The following is a 15,036-nucleotide window of genomic DNA, read 5'->3' on the forward strand; positions in this document are numbered from 1 at the left end:
TGGCCCCCAATCCCTCCTCCTGGGTTCCGTCGGCAGTCGAAGAACGAAGCCGTCCCACCGGAAGAATCTGTCCCGCTGTACACTCCGGAGCAACTGATGCCGATCTTCGCGCAGCTCGCCACTCGGCTGCGCGGCTGCAAAACCCGTTTCAACCAGGTCTTCACTCTTGGCATGTTCATCATTGAAAATGGCTGCTAGTGTGGGCCTGGTCAACTGGAACGCTTGCTCGCTAAAGAGCAAAATAATTGAGCTGAAGGATTTCCTTGAGGAGAAGGAAATAGACGTGGCGTTCATCACCGAAACGCACCTAAAAGCGGAGGTGAACGTCAACATCCAGGACTTCCGCATCGTGCGACTCGACCGGCCGACCAGGGGAGGCGGTGTGGCCATCGCTCTTCGCTACAACATCAACTGTCGTCTGCTTCCAGCTCAGTGTCATCGAGGCCATCGGTGTCGAAATCACCACTTCGGTCGGCACAATCGCGCTCATCGCGGCGTACTGTCCAACGCAAGCCAAAGCCGGCGATGGATCATCGGCTGCCCTTTGGAGGGACATCGTCAAGCTTACGCGGAGGCAAGGTCAGTTTATCATTGCCGGCGACCTCAATGCCAAACATCAAGCCTGGGGCAACAGTCACGGCAATCGAAACGGCATCATCTGGAGCAACGACTTGTAGGAAGGGCACTACACGATCTTGAGCCCGGATTCCCCCACTCGGCTGAGTCGGTCCGGTGTCCACGCAACCCTCGACCTCTACATAACAAACCTGAGTGACCACGTCTCGCAGCCGGTCGTCTACCAGGAGCTCAGTTCGGATCACTATCCGGTGGTGGCGGAACTGGGCTCCTCGGTCAATCGGCACCAGCAGTTACGGCGAAACTACCATCGAGTGAACTGGCAGCGGTTCCAGCAGTGCGTCGATAACACCGTCGATTACGAGGTGCGTCCGGAGACGCCGGAAAGTATCGACCGCCAGCTTTGCGCTATCGAGGAGGCGATCACGGCGGCCCGGGAGCAACATGTACCGACGGCTCGGCAGGTAAGCAACTCCTTAAACATCGATACACTCACCAAAGATTTGATTCGATTGCGGAATGTCACTCGCAGGCAGTTCCAGCGTACTGGACTGTCTGAACTTAAGACACGCTGCAATCGAATCACAAAAATTATCCAGGCCAGAATGGTGGACCTCAAAAATAACGATTTCTCAAATATGATCCGCATTCTCCCAGATTATGCTAAGCCGTTCTGGAAAATGACCAAAATACTGAAATCCAAGCCTCGGCCCATTCCACCTTTGATCCCACTAGACAATAATGGCTCTAAGGATCGCTTGATAACTCCTGCAGAGAAGGTCGCTGAAATAGGTCGTCACTTCGTCAGCTCACACAATCTTGGGCAGAACATCTTCAGTCCACACGAAGCAGCCGTCAACGAGCATGCTAACAACATCCATTTGATTCCCAACGACTTCTCGGAGCTGGTGAATTGACGGCCTATATCAAATCATCGAAAAACATGAAGGCCCCAGGCTTCGATAGCATCCTGAATCTCGAGCTCAAACACATGAGTGCTCCGTTTTTTGAGCACCTCTCGCAGATCTTTAATCAGTGTCTCCGGCTCAGCTACTTCCCATCGTCCTGGAAGTCAGCGAAAGTCATCCCCATCCGGAAGCCTGGGAAGGATCCTTCCTCCCCCAGAAGTTATCGTCCCATCAGCCTTCTCTCAGGCTTATCCAAGCTATTCGAAAAAGCTATTCATCACCGGTTACTTGAGTCTGCCGAAAATCTCAACATCTTGCTCGAGAAACAGTTTGGTTTCCGACGCGGTCGGTCAACTGTACACTAACTGACTCGAGTTACCAACGTCGCACACATCGCACAACATCGTCGCAGGCGTCCCCCAGGGCAGTATCCTCGGGCCGCTGCTTTTCAATCTGTTCACCTCCGACATGCCAGAACCTCCTGAAGGCGGCATTCTGTCTCTGTTCGCAGATGACACCTCCATCGTCTACAACGGTAGAGTGATCAGAGCGCTAGTGGCAAAACTCCAACGAGGATGCCCTGACAGAGTACCTCACCAGCTGGAAGATCTGTATCAACGCGGCGAAAACCCAGGTCATCATTTTCCCCACTCCAAATCTCCTAAACATGTTCCTCCTGGGGACTGTAGAATCATCCTCAATGGCACGACTGTGGAATGGGCCAATGAGGCCGACTACCTTGGCTTGACCCTCGACAGCTAGCTTATTTTCCGGCAACAGGTTGACAAAACGGTGACCAAATGTAACGTTTTGTTGAAACTACTGTACCCTTTGATCAACCGCCGGTCGTCATTGTCCCTGAAAAATAAGCTTGCTGTCTACAAGCAAATCATCCTCCCTGTGATCGAATATGGCATGCCAGTCTGGGAGAGCTGCGCTAAAACCCACCACCTCAAACTTCAACGGGTCCAAAACAAATTCCTGAGGATGATCCTCAACATCCCTCCCAGGACAAGAACATCCGAGGTCCACCGTCTGGCCGGAATAAAAACCTTACATGAACGCTTTGGTGAGTGTAAAGAAAAGTTTAGGGTCCGTTGCTTGCATTCGGATCAGGCTCTAATTAGGGCGCTAGTTCCAATCTAGGTTATCAAATTTTTATTGTAAATATTAGTGTACATAGTAGTTAGGTTATCAAATTTTACAAACACACTAGCGCCTCCTGAAGGTCGTCATGATACATTATATTTTAAAAATTAAGTAAAAACATAAAATCAATAATAATAATAAGAATACCCTCAAGAAGAATACCACCCATGCGATTGCCCGAGGAGGGAGCCCCTACTGGAGCTGGTCCTGGAACGGGGGACAGAGCGAGCGGCCAGCGGCTAGAGGAAGGAGAGGTGCAACAGCGACCCTGTAGTCATCGGGTCAGCCCGTGCTGACAAGGCAAAACAGAAACGGCAGCAGAAGAAATCACCAAGGCAATGCTGCACCTGCTGTTGTTGCTGTGGTTGATCGACGTCAATCACTCAAGTTAGCGGGCCGCCGACGGCAACGGATCATGTGGATAAGGGAGATGAATCAGTACATGATCCGTTGTTACTAAGTTTGCACCAGGATGGAGACGGATATGTCCGGCAGACCGGCGATGCTGGAGATGTTCAATGAGAGGTTCCCTCGGTTTGCACCCCATCTTGACCAGAACAAGTTGTACACGCGTCAGAGAGCTATTATGTCACATAATATGCTGACTCCAGAAGACGTACTGTACATCAAGTGGGAAGTGCAGAGGGAACTAGGAGAGGAGAAGGAGGCAAGTTCGAGCAATACGTCGAGAAGGAGTTCTGTTGGGTTGGATGCATCAATCGCAAGTAACCGTCGCGATTCGATTGCACCAGCCGCAACGACAGCAATTGAAGGACGAACTAGCTAATCATATGGGCACAGCAGTTACACAGTTCCGTGGGACAGATCCCATGTCCTGACACCGGATACCCAAGTTGCAGTACTCCTATCGGTTGACGAGTACAGTAAGCATCCTTAACCAGTTCACTTGTCATAAGACGAGTTAATACAATCCCATTGAATTCCACCACTTAATTGTATCTTGACAGATACGTATTTCGACCTCAACAGTAAGGCCGTCTTCAGTGTCTCGACTATGTCGAGTCAAGTACGAGACACTGAAGACGGCCTTACTGTTGAGGTCGAAATACGTATCTGTCAAGATACAATTAAGTGGTGGAATTCAATGGGATTGTATTAACTCGTCTTATGACAAGTGAAGGCATTCCACTAAAAAGTGGTGGAATTGGAGACATGACCGCTATCAACGTGACCGCCCAAGACATACGTGAGGCTACCCGGTATACCAGGAATTGGGCTGCACCAGGACCCGATTTTGTGCATAATTTCTGGTAAAAAAACTCACAGCGGTCCACGGGCGGATGGCGGAATGCTTCAACACGGTACTAGATAACCCCGAGCAGCTACCGGAATTCATCACTAGGGGTGTCACTTATCTTCTACCGAAGGATCGGAACACTTTGAACCCAGCCAAGTACAGACCAATAACGACGTAACACACCAGGCTGCAAGGATCAGGTCATCATTGATGCAGTCGTTCTTGGGCAGGCCACCCACAAGCAAAGAAACCTGAGCATGGCGTATATCGACTATAAAAAGGCATACGACTCAGTACCTCACTCGTACCTTCTTAAGGTACTGCAGTTGTATAAGATAGACGGTAACGTCATCAGGCTAATGCAGCACGCTATGGGGATGTGGAGCACATCCCTACACTTTACCGACGGAGAAAAGGTGTTACGGTCCAGGACTCTCAGCATCAGGAGGGGCATATTCCAAGGCGATACCTTTAGTCCTCTATGGTTTTGCCTTGCCATGAACCCTCTTAGCAGAGCACTCAACCAACACAACTATGGCTATCATTTGAAGAGTGGGGAAAGGAGTACAAACATTACCCACACCTTCTTTATGGACGACTTGAAGCTGTTTGCGGAACCTGTGGAGAAGCTGCACCAATTTCTGCTGCTTGTAACGGTATTCCGCAACGACATCCGGATGGAGTTTGGTATCGATAAATGTCGATCCATACATCTACACCGGGGTCACCTGGTGGATGCCGACAGTTTCCGCGTCAACGAACAGGAGGAGATTCGAAGCATGGTTGAAGGCGAAACGTACAAGTTCCTAGGTTTCCTGCAACTGAAAGGAATTCGCCATACGGCGATCAAGAAACAGCTGCAGGAAAAGTTCTTGCATCGTGTCAACGGTATTTTGAAGAACCTCTTGTCGGCCGGCAACAAGGTGAAGGCGATAAACATGTTTGCTGTGCCCTTGTTGACATACAGTTTCGGGGTGGTGAAGTGGACCAAGACTGACTTGGAGGCGTTAGAACGAGCAGTACGAGTGGCGTTCACTAAGCATCGCATGCGTCATCCAAAATCGTCCATTGAGAGAGTCACCGTGCCACGTACAGTAGGAGGAAGAGGCGTCACCGATATACAAACACCATGTGTTTCCCAGATCCAGCAGTTGCGAAGATACTTCGTGGAAAGCCAGAACCGCCACGAAATCTATCGCGCTGTGTGTGAAGCTGACCACGAATTCAGTGCCCTGCATCTGGCGCAGGAGGACTATCAGCTGAATTGCGACATCAAATCTGTCGACGAGATGATCGTATCGTGGAAGCAGAAGGAGTTACATGGGACGCACCCCCATGCAATGAAGTCCTACAGGTGAAAATGCAATATAAAGACGTTCGGATATAAAACGCTTTAGATGAGTCGAGATTCATGTTCAATTTTATCCAAGATCATTATTTTTTAATCACTCATGCAAACATCCGTACTCGGGGTCTTTATAGACCTTATTAACCACTGAGCAACCTATTTATCTTTTTTCTCGGAATTTAACGAATTTACGATACGGCTCAGCTCATTCGCCACCAAATCGTCCAGTACGGACCCATTGGTGTCGATGAAGTTGGCCACGGACTTGACAACAGTGGCCTCCCGCACTCCCCGCGCATCGCGCAACTGAATCGTCAGCTCGTACTTGTCGTCGTACTTCTTCATGTCGGAACTGGCCTGCCAGCGCTTCTGGTTGCCCTTGTCATCCTTCTGGTTACCGACGGCGAAAATGCCCTTCTCCACGTACGTGGTGTAGATGGTGAGCACCCCCATCAGGAAGAAGTAGAAACAAACGCACACGATCAGCACGGGCTTGGACGTGGGGAAGGAATACTGGTAGTCGTACCCAAGGGCAACGAGGGCAGTGGCCACGGCCAGGGCGCAGATCAGCAGCCGCCCGTCGATGATGGCATGGTGTTCCTTCATGTTGGTCCGGTTCATGAGGGCGGTTTTCACGGAATCGTCCAAAGCGTGCTTAACGGCGGTTCCGTCCCATTTATTGATTTTGACCGGCTGTCGGGGAAAGTAAATGGTTAGAAATGTTTTGCTCTGACGTGTCGATTTTGGATGTGGAGCGTCGTCCAACACAAAAAGTGCTTCGAAATACAGGATATATGAATGCTTGATAGTTACCTCATCGTCTTTGCCTGAACTGTCGCCACGCTTCGATTTAGAAGTCATTTCCAGACGAAATAGCTTGAATTATCAATTTTAAATTGAAATTCGCAGCAAATGCACCAGCTAAGCGTGAAGATCTTTTGTGATTTGACAACGCGACGCGAAATCGATGCAACCGTTTTAGGGATGTCAGATGAACGAAAAGATCGATGCAAATTTAATAGATAGGTAAAGATCAAATAATGGTGATTTTATGGATTGGAAACTATTTAAATAAAAAAAATCATTCTATTAAATTGTTTTACATTAGTCTTGACATTAATCAATTTTTAAACAGGTTGTAGTATTCAGTTTTAACCAAAATATTACAATCTTGCTTCTAAAAGAAGTTGAATTTTGAGCACCACTATCGCAAATAACATCATTAGTGCTTGATGCAGGGATGAAATCGAAAATGAAACGTCAAAAATTTATTTTACCGAACACGATCCAGATCAATGATTTCGGAAACCCGCATTAAAACATCATCGTCCGTCAGTGTTTGTTTATAACATTGCGTGTTCTCGACGGCTTTGGACATCTTCGTTGGATTTTCTACCACGAAACTCACAAAAATTATTTAGAGCATAGAAAGCGAAATGGGAACGGACGACGTGGCCCGGAGTGAAAAGATTCGCGATGGTTTTCAAATGTAAGTGTTTCGATAGTCGCTGCAATTTACTGAATTTACTACTTTCCTCTCTGTAACACAGAAATTGGCTTATCTTGCGGGATGCCGACACCGGTAAGATAATCTGGCAAGAGAACAAGGACTTTTCGTGTCCGGAAGTGGAACACGAAGCGCGGGTGCCGATCAAGATTCTGGACTTGAGAGCCGTCTCTAGGGAAATCAATTTTAGTACCGTGGAATCGATGGAAAATTTTCGGTTGGATCAAAAGGTGAGTCGATCAGAAGTGGGTTGTGGGTGGACGAGAACTGTAAACGAACGATTATAATTAATGTGGTCACGAAAGGATGTTCAATTGTGTCTCAATTAGAGCAAGTTAAAAGCAAATTCAATTGACGAAAAGAGTATTATCAGTTATCAATTTATGTTGAGGGTAAACACGCACATTACCAAGGTCGAAAGGTAATCCCAGGGCTGGTAGGGTGTTTGTTTTTCGTGTGAAACAAATTGTAGACCATCGATTTTTTCGACATGTTCATCATAATAACGTTTATTACTAACTTATATTCTTGTACTCCGCAGGTTCTTTTCAAAGGTCGCATCATGGAGGAATGGTTCTTCGAGATGGGCTGGGTCAGTCCCAATACGACGAATACATGGCAATCGACGATCGAGGCTGCTCCAGAATCGCAGATGATGCCGGCGAAGGTATTGAACGGCAATGTAACAATCGAAACTAGCTTTTTTGATGGCGAAACACTCATCAGCAAGTCGGTCGTCAGATTGTACTACATCTAAGTATTACCGGTTAAGTTTTTTGTCTAGTCGAGCGCCTATTTCTGTGCGAACGTTTGAGCTGGTCGCTGCCAGAATATCCAGGGAGGTAATTTTAACACAAAATGAAATTGTTTATAAATCGCTATGGCGCAATTCCGTTTTGCCTCAAGAGCTTATAGTCTACACATGATTAGAGTGTGGTTTGTTCATTATCGAAAAAATCAAACTTGAATTACCATTTTTGAAACAAACTTTGGCCCTATGTACTTGCATTTACCTCAAACTCTAATAAGTGCTAATATTAAGCTAAACTGAAGTTTTTTTAAAACACCAAATATTGTTCTAACAAAATGGTTCTAACAGAAAATCGCATATTTCAACAGCATAGAGATTAAAGACGTTCGGAGAGCTGATAGTGGTTGAAATACGTTAACTGCACCCTACTGCACATGCAACAGTAGTACATATTATGATTCACTTTAGACTAATCTAAAGCAAAAATGCATTTATTATAAGAACTGAACCGTTTAAATTAAATAACTTTTAGTGCATTCTAATTTGAAATATTGCTGTTCTGGCAATTTTACATTTACGACCTATGCTTATTTTTATGAATGTATACAATATTTTGTTTATAAGTCAGACCGTAGTTTGAAATATAGTTTCAATATTCAAATTGTAAAATAATCGGAAATATTCTAAACTAAGTATCCGAAATAATTTTACTTCCACTTTTCACGTTCACTCAACCAACCAACGATTACTTTTCATGTTTAGTCCAATTCTATAACATTCCCCCAGGAAACCACTCACCAGAATGTTTCGCTAATACTAATGACACACTGGTGGTATTCGTACCATGGTACAAGTTGTACCACTAGTGTGTCACCTTGTACCATGCTGGTACAACGTGTAAAACCATGGTACAATATGTACTAGGGTATATAATCATGGTACTTGTATCACAAGTGTGTCTTTAGTAACAAAAAGGAGATTGTATCACAGAAGAGACATTATTTAGCTGATTGACAAGCTAATCCAGTGTTTCCCAACCAGTAGTCCGCGACTCCCTGGGGGGCCGCGAGACTGTACCAAAGGGGGGCAAGGAACCTTAGCAAAGTACACGTTTTGTGATTTATCTATTATGGACTCATTTTTGTTTTTATATTATTATATTATTTTTTGTGTATCAATCTATTAGTTTTACTTAAAATCAGGAAATTTGAAAGAAAATTGTTTTTCTGTAATGATTTGAAAACTCCAACCAAAAGTGACTACATCATAGCTACAATACTTACATTTTTAAAACAATCTGGTGACTTTCAGTAGGAAAAAGTTGGGTGAGTTTGTACTGACCCTAGTAGCACAAATATTTCACATATGTTACTGCAACTGATATGTAACCAGAATTAGTCACAAAAAAGTTGATGTAAACTTTTCTAGTCTGACTTGTGCTGCTCTCGGATGGTGCACCAGCAATGCTTGGGATAAAATCAGGATTTAAGATAAGAATAAAAAAATCGAACTTTACTGAATCGACTGTACGGGAGAATCGTGAGCTTAAAACATCGCGAACTTTTCTGATTATGGATCGACTGTGTTGAAACGTAGGGCAAATATAAAAAAAAAACTTAGTTAAATTTTGGACTGAGTTTAATAAATGTAAGAATCGTGAACTGTATGAAAGCTAAAACTCTCATCACCCGTTTGTCGAAAGAACTCTGCAGAGAAATGCAGATCACGTGGTCCTTCTTTTCTACTTTGTCGTACAACGGTTATCAAAAGGCAATGTTTTGAACCGCGTTTTTTAATTGGGGGTGGAATTAAATTTTTCTAGAAAAGTTAGGAAAGGAATGATTTGCTTGCCAACCTCAATGAAAAGGGATGGCAGAAATGTCTCGCTTAACTATAGTAGACATCGTTGACAAACTTAACTCGCTGAACTTGCAGTTACAGGCAATGCAAGTCAATCTGATTCAATTTAGAGACAATTTGTAAACCTTCGTGGCAATGTTAAAAAACTGGTTAATGTCCGAAATACCTATTCAAAAAAATGTCATGGCATTGCTATTACTAATTTCGTTATAACTTTTTCCAAAAGTCATTTACAGTTCGGATTTTTTTATTAACATGTAGCACTTATTATTTATTATTTATTCAGACTAAGGCCGAAGTGGCCTGTGCGGTATATAAGAGTCTTCTCCATTCGGCTCGGTCCATGGCTACACGTCGCCAACCACGCAGTCTGCGGAGGGTCCGCAAGTCGTCCTCCACCTGATCGATCCACCTTGCCCGCTGTGCACCTCGCCTTCTTGTTCCCGTCGGATCGTTGTCGAGAACCATTTTCACCGGATTACTGTCCGACATTCTGGCTACGTGCCCGGCCCACCGCAGTCTTCCGATTTTCGCGGTGTGAACGATGGATGGTTCTCCCAACAGCTGATGCAACTCGTGGTTCATTCGCCTCCTCCACGTACCGTCCGCCATCTGCAACCCACCATAGATGGTACGCAACACTTTCCTTTCGAAAACTCCCAGTGTGCGTTGGTCCTCCACGAGCATCGTCCAGGTCTCGTGTCCGTAGAGAACTACCGGTCTTATAAGCGTTTTGTAGATAGTCAGTTTGATACGGCGGCGAACTCTATTCGATCGGAGCGTCTTGCGGAGTCCAAAGTACGTACGATTTCCAGCCACTATGCGTCTCCGAATTTCTCTGCTGGTATCGTTATCGGCGGTCACCAGTGAGCCCAAGTACACGAATTCTTCAACCACCTCGATTTCGTCACCACCGATACAAACTCGTGGTGGGTGGCTCACATTGACCACTCTTGAGCCTCTTCCTATCATGTACTTCGTCTTCGACGTGTTGATGACTAGTCCAATCCGCTTAGCTTCGCTTTTCAGTCTGATGTAGGCTTCCTCCATCCTCTCAAAGTTACGTGCCATGATATCAATGTCGTCGGCGAAACCAAATAACTGGACGGACTTCGTGAAAATCGTACCACTCGTGTTAATCCCTGCTCTTCGTATTATCCCTTCCAAAGCGATGTTGAATAGCAAACACGAAAGACCATCACCTTGCCGTAACCCTCTGCGGGTTTCGAAGGGACTCGAGAATGCCCCTGAAACTCGAACTACGCACATCACCCGATCCATCGTCGCTTTGATCAATCGTGCAAGTTTATCCGAAAAACCGTGTTCGTGCATTAGCTGCCATAGCTGGTCCCGATCGATTGTATCATATGCGGCTTTGAAGTCGATGAATAGATGATGTGTGGGCACGTTGTATTCGCGGCATTTCTGCAGTACTTGGCGAATGGCGAACACCTGGTCCGTGGTGGAGCGTTCGCCCATAAAACCCGCCTGGTACTGCCCCACGAACTCCCTTGCAGTTGGTGCTAGTCGACGGCATAAAATTTGGGAGAGTACCTTGTAGGCAGCGTTCAGCAATGTGATTGCGCGGTAGTTGCTACAATCCAGCTTATCGCCCTTTTTGTAGATGGGACACACGACACCTTCCATCCACTCCTGCGGCAAAACTTCATCCTCCCAAATCTTGGTAATGACCCAGTGTAGCGCTCTAGCCAGTGCCTCACCACCGTGGTTAAATAGCTCTCCTGGTAGTTGGTCAACCCCAGGGGCTTTGTTGTTCTTCAGCCGGCCAATCTCCTCCTGGATTTCCTGGAGATCCGGAGCCGGTAGAATTATGTCCTGCGCGCGTTCTCCCAGGTCCATCACCATACCGCCATCTTCGTCTGCCACATCGCCATTCAGGTGCTCTTCGTAGTGCTGCCGCCACCTTTGGATCACCTCACGCTCGTTCGTAAGAAGGTTCCCGTTTATGTCCTTACACATATCAGGCTGTGGCACGTGGCCCTTACATGTAGATAGTACTTAAAGGGTCCTAAAACTTTGTCGAACAGATCATTGTTCTAAATACAAAGTGTGAGCCATGAGAGCGAGATTAAAAAAATGTCACGGAATGTCATGACATTAATGTCATCTGACACTAATTCGGCTCTCACGCCGCCAATATCATATTTAGAGAAATTACCTATTAGAAAAAGTTTTCGGGTCATTTGAGGGCTACATGTTTATATGGAAAACATAATTGTAAATGACTTGTGAGAAAAGTTATTAGCAAGTTAGTCCCATGACATCGATATGACATTTCCCGTCACTGATTACAATGATGTTTGTGGTAAATGAAACGCACCAAGCACGACCGCTTCTGAGTAGTGTCTGCTTTATAAATCAATCCCAGCTTTAGCATAGCTCGCACACAGACCTATCACCACATCTCCTTCGTTTTAAATATTAAGAATAGAAAGTTACAATAAAATATTTAAAATACTAGTTCGTGAAAGCATAACATTACATAACAACATACACTCACTGCTCAAATCGGCTTGGCCGTTTAATCACACGTTTCGGCCGATTAGCTTGGATACCCACGACCATGGGTTCCAGTGAAGATGATTGGTTCGCATTACCTTCGTCTCTCGACTCCGGGATACTCGTATCGTTGTGTTCCATAAAGGGTTCCTTCGGCTCAGCAGCCTGCGCATTTCCTGCAGTCCTGTTCAAGACGATCTCTTCATTCGCATCGCTAATCTTTTTTAGATGGCTGGAATTCCGGTCGTATACCTTTCTAGATTCTTCGCATTGCACAGTTACTCTTGGTCCTTGCTTATCAATAACCGTCATAATGGCGGGACTGAACGCTGTGGTGAGTTTGTTTCCTGGAAGCACATTTTTATCAACACTCTATCACCTGCAGTTACCACAGACGGTTTGGCCTTTCGTCGTTCATCCTCTCCAATCTTCCCTTCTCTTTCATCTGTAGATCTCTATCTCTGTAGTCCGATAACGGCAGCGATGTTGTGCTGACATCTTGTAGTGATGGTATTTTGGTTCGGATGGTACGACCGAACATTAGTTCAGTAGGAGTTTTTCCCGTAGTGCTGTGAGGTGTGGCGTAGTACATTGAGAGGTATGCACCCACATCAGCCTTCCAATCGCTGTTTAGCGCTTGACTTATTTTCAACCTCTTCACGAGCGACCGATTTTGCCGTTCTACAAGGCCATTTTCCTGCGGCCAATACGGGGTGGTCTTGTTGAGCACTATTCCACGCTGTTTGCAATAATGATCGAAGAACGTACTCACGAATTGCCGTCCATTATCGAGAGTAATGGTTCTCGGATAACCGAGCCTCACAAATATTCTTTCCAGTTTATCGGCGGTTTCATTTGCGGTTATTCTCCTGAGTATTTCGATTTCCTTATACCGGCTGAAATAATCGATGATAACCAGTAAATAATCCCCCGACGGTAGTGGCCCAAGAAAGTCGATTGCCACGTCCACCCACGGCTTGTCAGGCATAGCCCTCCGCATCATAGGTTCTGGTCTATCTGGTTGGCTTACCAGCCGACATCCTGCACAACTCTCCACCATTCGAATGATCGACTCATCCATTCCCGGCCACCAACAAGTGCATCTTAGCCGCTGCTGCATTTTCGTCCGCCCCTCATGACCGAGTTCTAGCAATGTTTGCCTGAGGTCTTTAGGTATAGCTAGTTTGCTACCTCTGACAATCAAATCTCCAACTGTCCCTAATTCGCTCCGGAAAGCATGGAAAGGTTTCAAAATATCATTTGCATAATTCCATACTCCCTTTCCCAAACATTCTCTCAATGCTATCAATTCTGGATCATTAGCAGAGGCTACCTCAACTTCCTCTATATCAACAGCTGCATGTTCTATAACATTCCTGATATAAATATCGGAATCTGGATCAAACTCTTCGATTTCTGCTGGACGTGATAGCCGCGACAATGGGTCTGCGATATTTGACTTTCCTTTTCGATATACAATATCGTAGGAAAACGCTTGTAGCCTCAAAACCCATCGTTCGATCCGCAAGCATGGGGACGACGTTGGAGTGAAAATCGCTTCAAGGGGTTTGTGGTCGGTTTCAAGCTCGAAGCGAATTCCGAATAGATAAATTTGGAAACGCTCCACAGCCCACACCAACGCCAAAGCTTCCTTCTCGGTCTGCGCGTATCGACATTCCGTGGCCGTGAGGCTTTTACTGGCATATGCAACAACCTTAGGTAGAGCTTCGTGAAACTGCAAAAGAACCGCTCCTAACCCTACTGGAGATGCATCCGCAACAACTCTAGTTTTTAGCTGAGGGTCGAAGTGAGCCAGCGTTTCAATGTTACCGACTAGACGAATGAGATCCTGAAAAGCTCGTTCTTGATCTGATTCCCAGATGAAGGAGGCACTATTCTTTGTTAGCTCGCGAAGGGGAAATGAAATGGTCGCAAGGTTCGGAATAAAGGATCCCACATAATTCACGAGACCTAGAAAACTGCGGACCTCTTCGCAGCTTTTCGGTGGACGAAAACTTTGTATGGCTTCAATTTTCCTTTGCGATGGTATCATTCCATTTTGATTGAATCGTTGACCAACAAATTCTATTTCAGTTAGTTTGAAGGCGCATTTAGACTGGTTTAACAGTATATCATAATCCCTGAGTTTCTTCAGAACCTTCTGAAGGGCCAAGTCGTGCTCAACTTCGGACTCACCTGCTACAATAATGTCGTCAATAAAGTTAATCGTATTTTCACAATCCGCCAAAATATGCTCGAGAACCTTCTGAAACATTTCAGGAGCACATGAAATTCCAAAGACTAGGCGTTTATACCGGAAAAGCCCCCGATGTGTAATGAAGGTGGTCAGACTTTTGCTGTCATCATCGAGCTGGAGTTGGTGAAAAGCATCCTTGATGTCGAGCCGAGAGAAATATTTGGCACCGTTAATTTTCCACCGTATCTCTTCGATCGTGGGTAAAGGATGTGTTTCACGAAGTATTGCTTTGTTAAGTTGCCGCATATCGATGCACAACCTAATGTCCCCACTGTCTTTGACCACTATGACCATTGGAGACACCCATTGGCTTGGTTCTGATACCTTCTCAATTATCTCTTTGGACAGCAAATCATCAAGCTTCTCGTCTACTTTGCGTAGCATGGGAAGCGGTAACCAACGAAGACGCTGAGCAACCGGTTTAATGGACTTGTCTATGGGAATGTGTATCTTCACACCACGAACGCAAGGGAACGATCGACACGCCCCACTTGGTGAACGGATTCACGCATGCTAGGCAACCCAACAACTAATACTCCCAATTGTTTAGCTGTTTGCTTCCCTAGGAGAGGTTGAGGTCCGTTTTCACTACATAAAACCGTGATACAGATTTAAGATGTTTTTGTCCATCCGAAATGACGATTTCTGCATCAAACATAGTGATTACCTCCAAGCAATCAGCTTGAGCATAAGCCTTGAACCTATACATGTAAAAAATGAATTTCATTCCACGCTGGATTTCAACCAAACGACATAAATAAAATAATATATATACCTCCGATCCGAACTACGTATGTCACCGATTACGGCAACTCCATTTCTTCTCATAGATTCCCATGTACGATCATCGATAATGTTAGATTGTACGCCCGAGTCAATTTGCATTTCAATCAACACCCCGC

The 15,036-nt window shown here is 45.6% G+C and overlaps 4 protein-coding genes across 4 annotated transcripts; 2 read left to right on the plus strand and 2 right to left on the minus strand.

Annotated features, from left to right (window-relative positions):
* Positions 1-142: 142 nt before the first annotated feature.
* On the plus strand, positions 143-6,651 carry LOC134226861 (uncharacterized). Its single transcript, XM_062707911.1, has 2 exons — positions 143-1,040; positions 6,531-6,651. The coding sequence occupies exon 1, from the start codon at positions 188-190 to the stop codon at positions 773-775; it is 588 nt and encodes a 195-aa protein (XP_062563895.1). The 5' UTR covers positions 143-187; the 3' UTR covers positions 776-1,040; positions 6,531-6,651.
* On the minus strand, positions 5,306-6,212 carry LOC134226862 (signal peptidase complex subunit 2). The gene is made up of 2 exons (XM_062707912.1): positions 6,053-6,212; positions 5,306-5,932 (listed from the first exon to the last, which is right to left on the minus strand). Exons 1-2 carry the CDS (start codon positions 6,098-6,100, stop codon positions 5,396-5,398), a joined length of 585 nt encoding a protein of 194 aa, XP_062563896.1. The 5' UTR covers positions 6,101-6,212; the 3' UTR covers positions 5,306-5,395.
* On the plus strand, positions 6,566-8,169 carry LOC134226863 (probable cGMP 3',5'-cyclic phosphodiesterase subunit delta). The gene is made up of 3 exons (XM_062707913.1): positions 6,566-6,728; positions 6,790-6,976; positions 7,288-8,169. The coding sequence occupies exons 1-3, from the start codon at positions 6,676-6,678 to the stop codon at positions 7,501-7,503; spliced, it is 456 nt and encodes a 151-aa protein (XP_062563897.1). The 5' UTR covers positions 6,566-6,675; the 3' UTR covers positions 7,504-8,169.
* Positions 8,170-12,262: 4,093 nt separating this feature from the next.
* On the minus strand, positions 12,263-14,518 carry LOC134222997 (uncharacterized protein K02A2.6-like). The gene has a single exon (XM_062702137.1). The coding sequence runs from the start codon at positions 14,516-14,518 to the stop codon at positions 12,263-12,265; it is 2,256 nt and encodes a 751-aa protein (XP_062558121.1).
* Between the last annotated feature and the right edge of the window lie 518 nt (positions 14,519-15,036).

Source organism: Armigeres subalbatus, chromosome 3 (assembly GCF_024139115.2).
Source record: "Armigeres subalbatus isolate Guangzhou_Male chromosome 3, GZ_Asu_2, whole genome shotgun sequence".
NCBI classification, from domain to species: Eukaryota; Metazoa; Arthropoda; class Insecta; order Diptera; family Culicidae; genus Armigeres; species Armigeres subalbatus.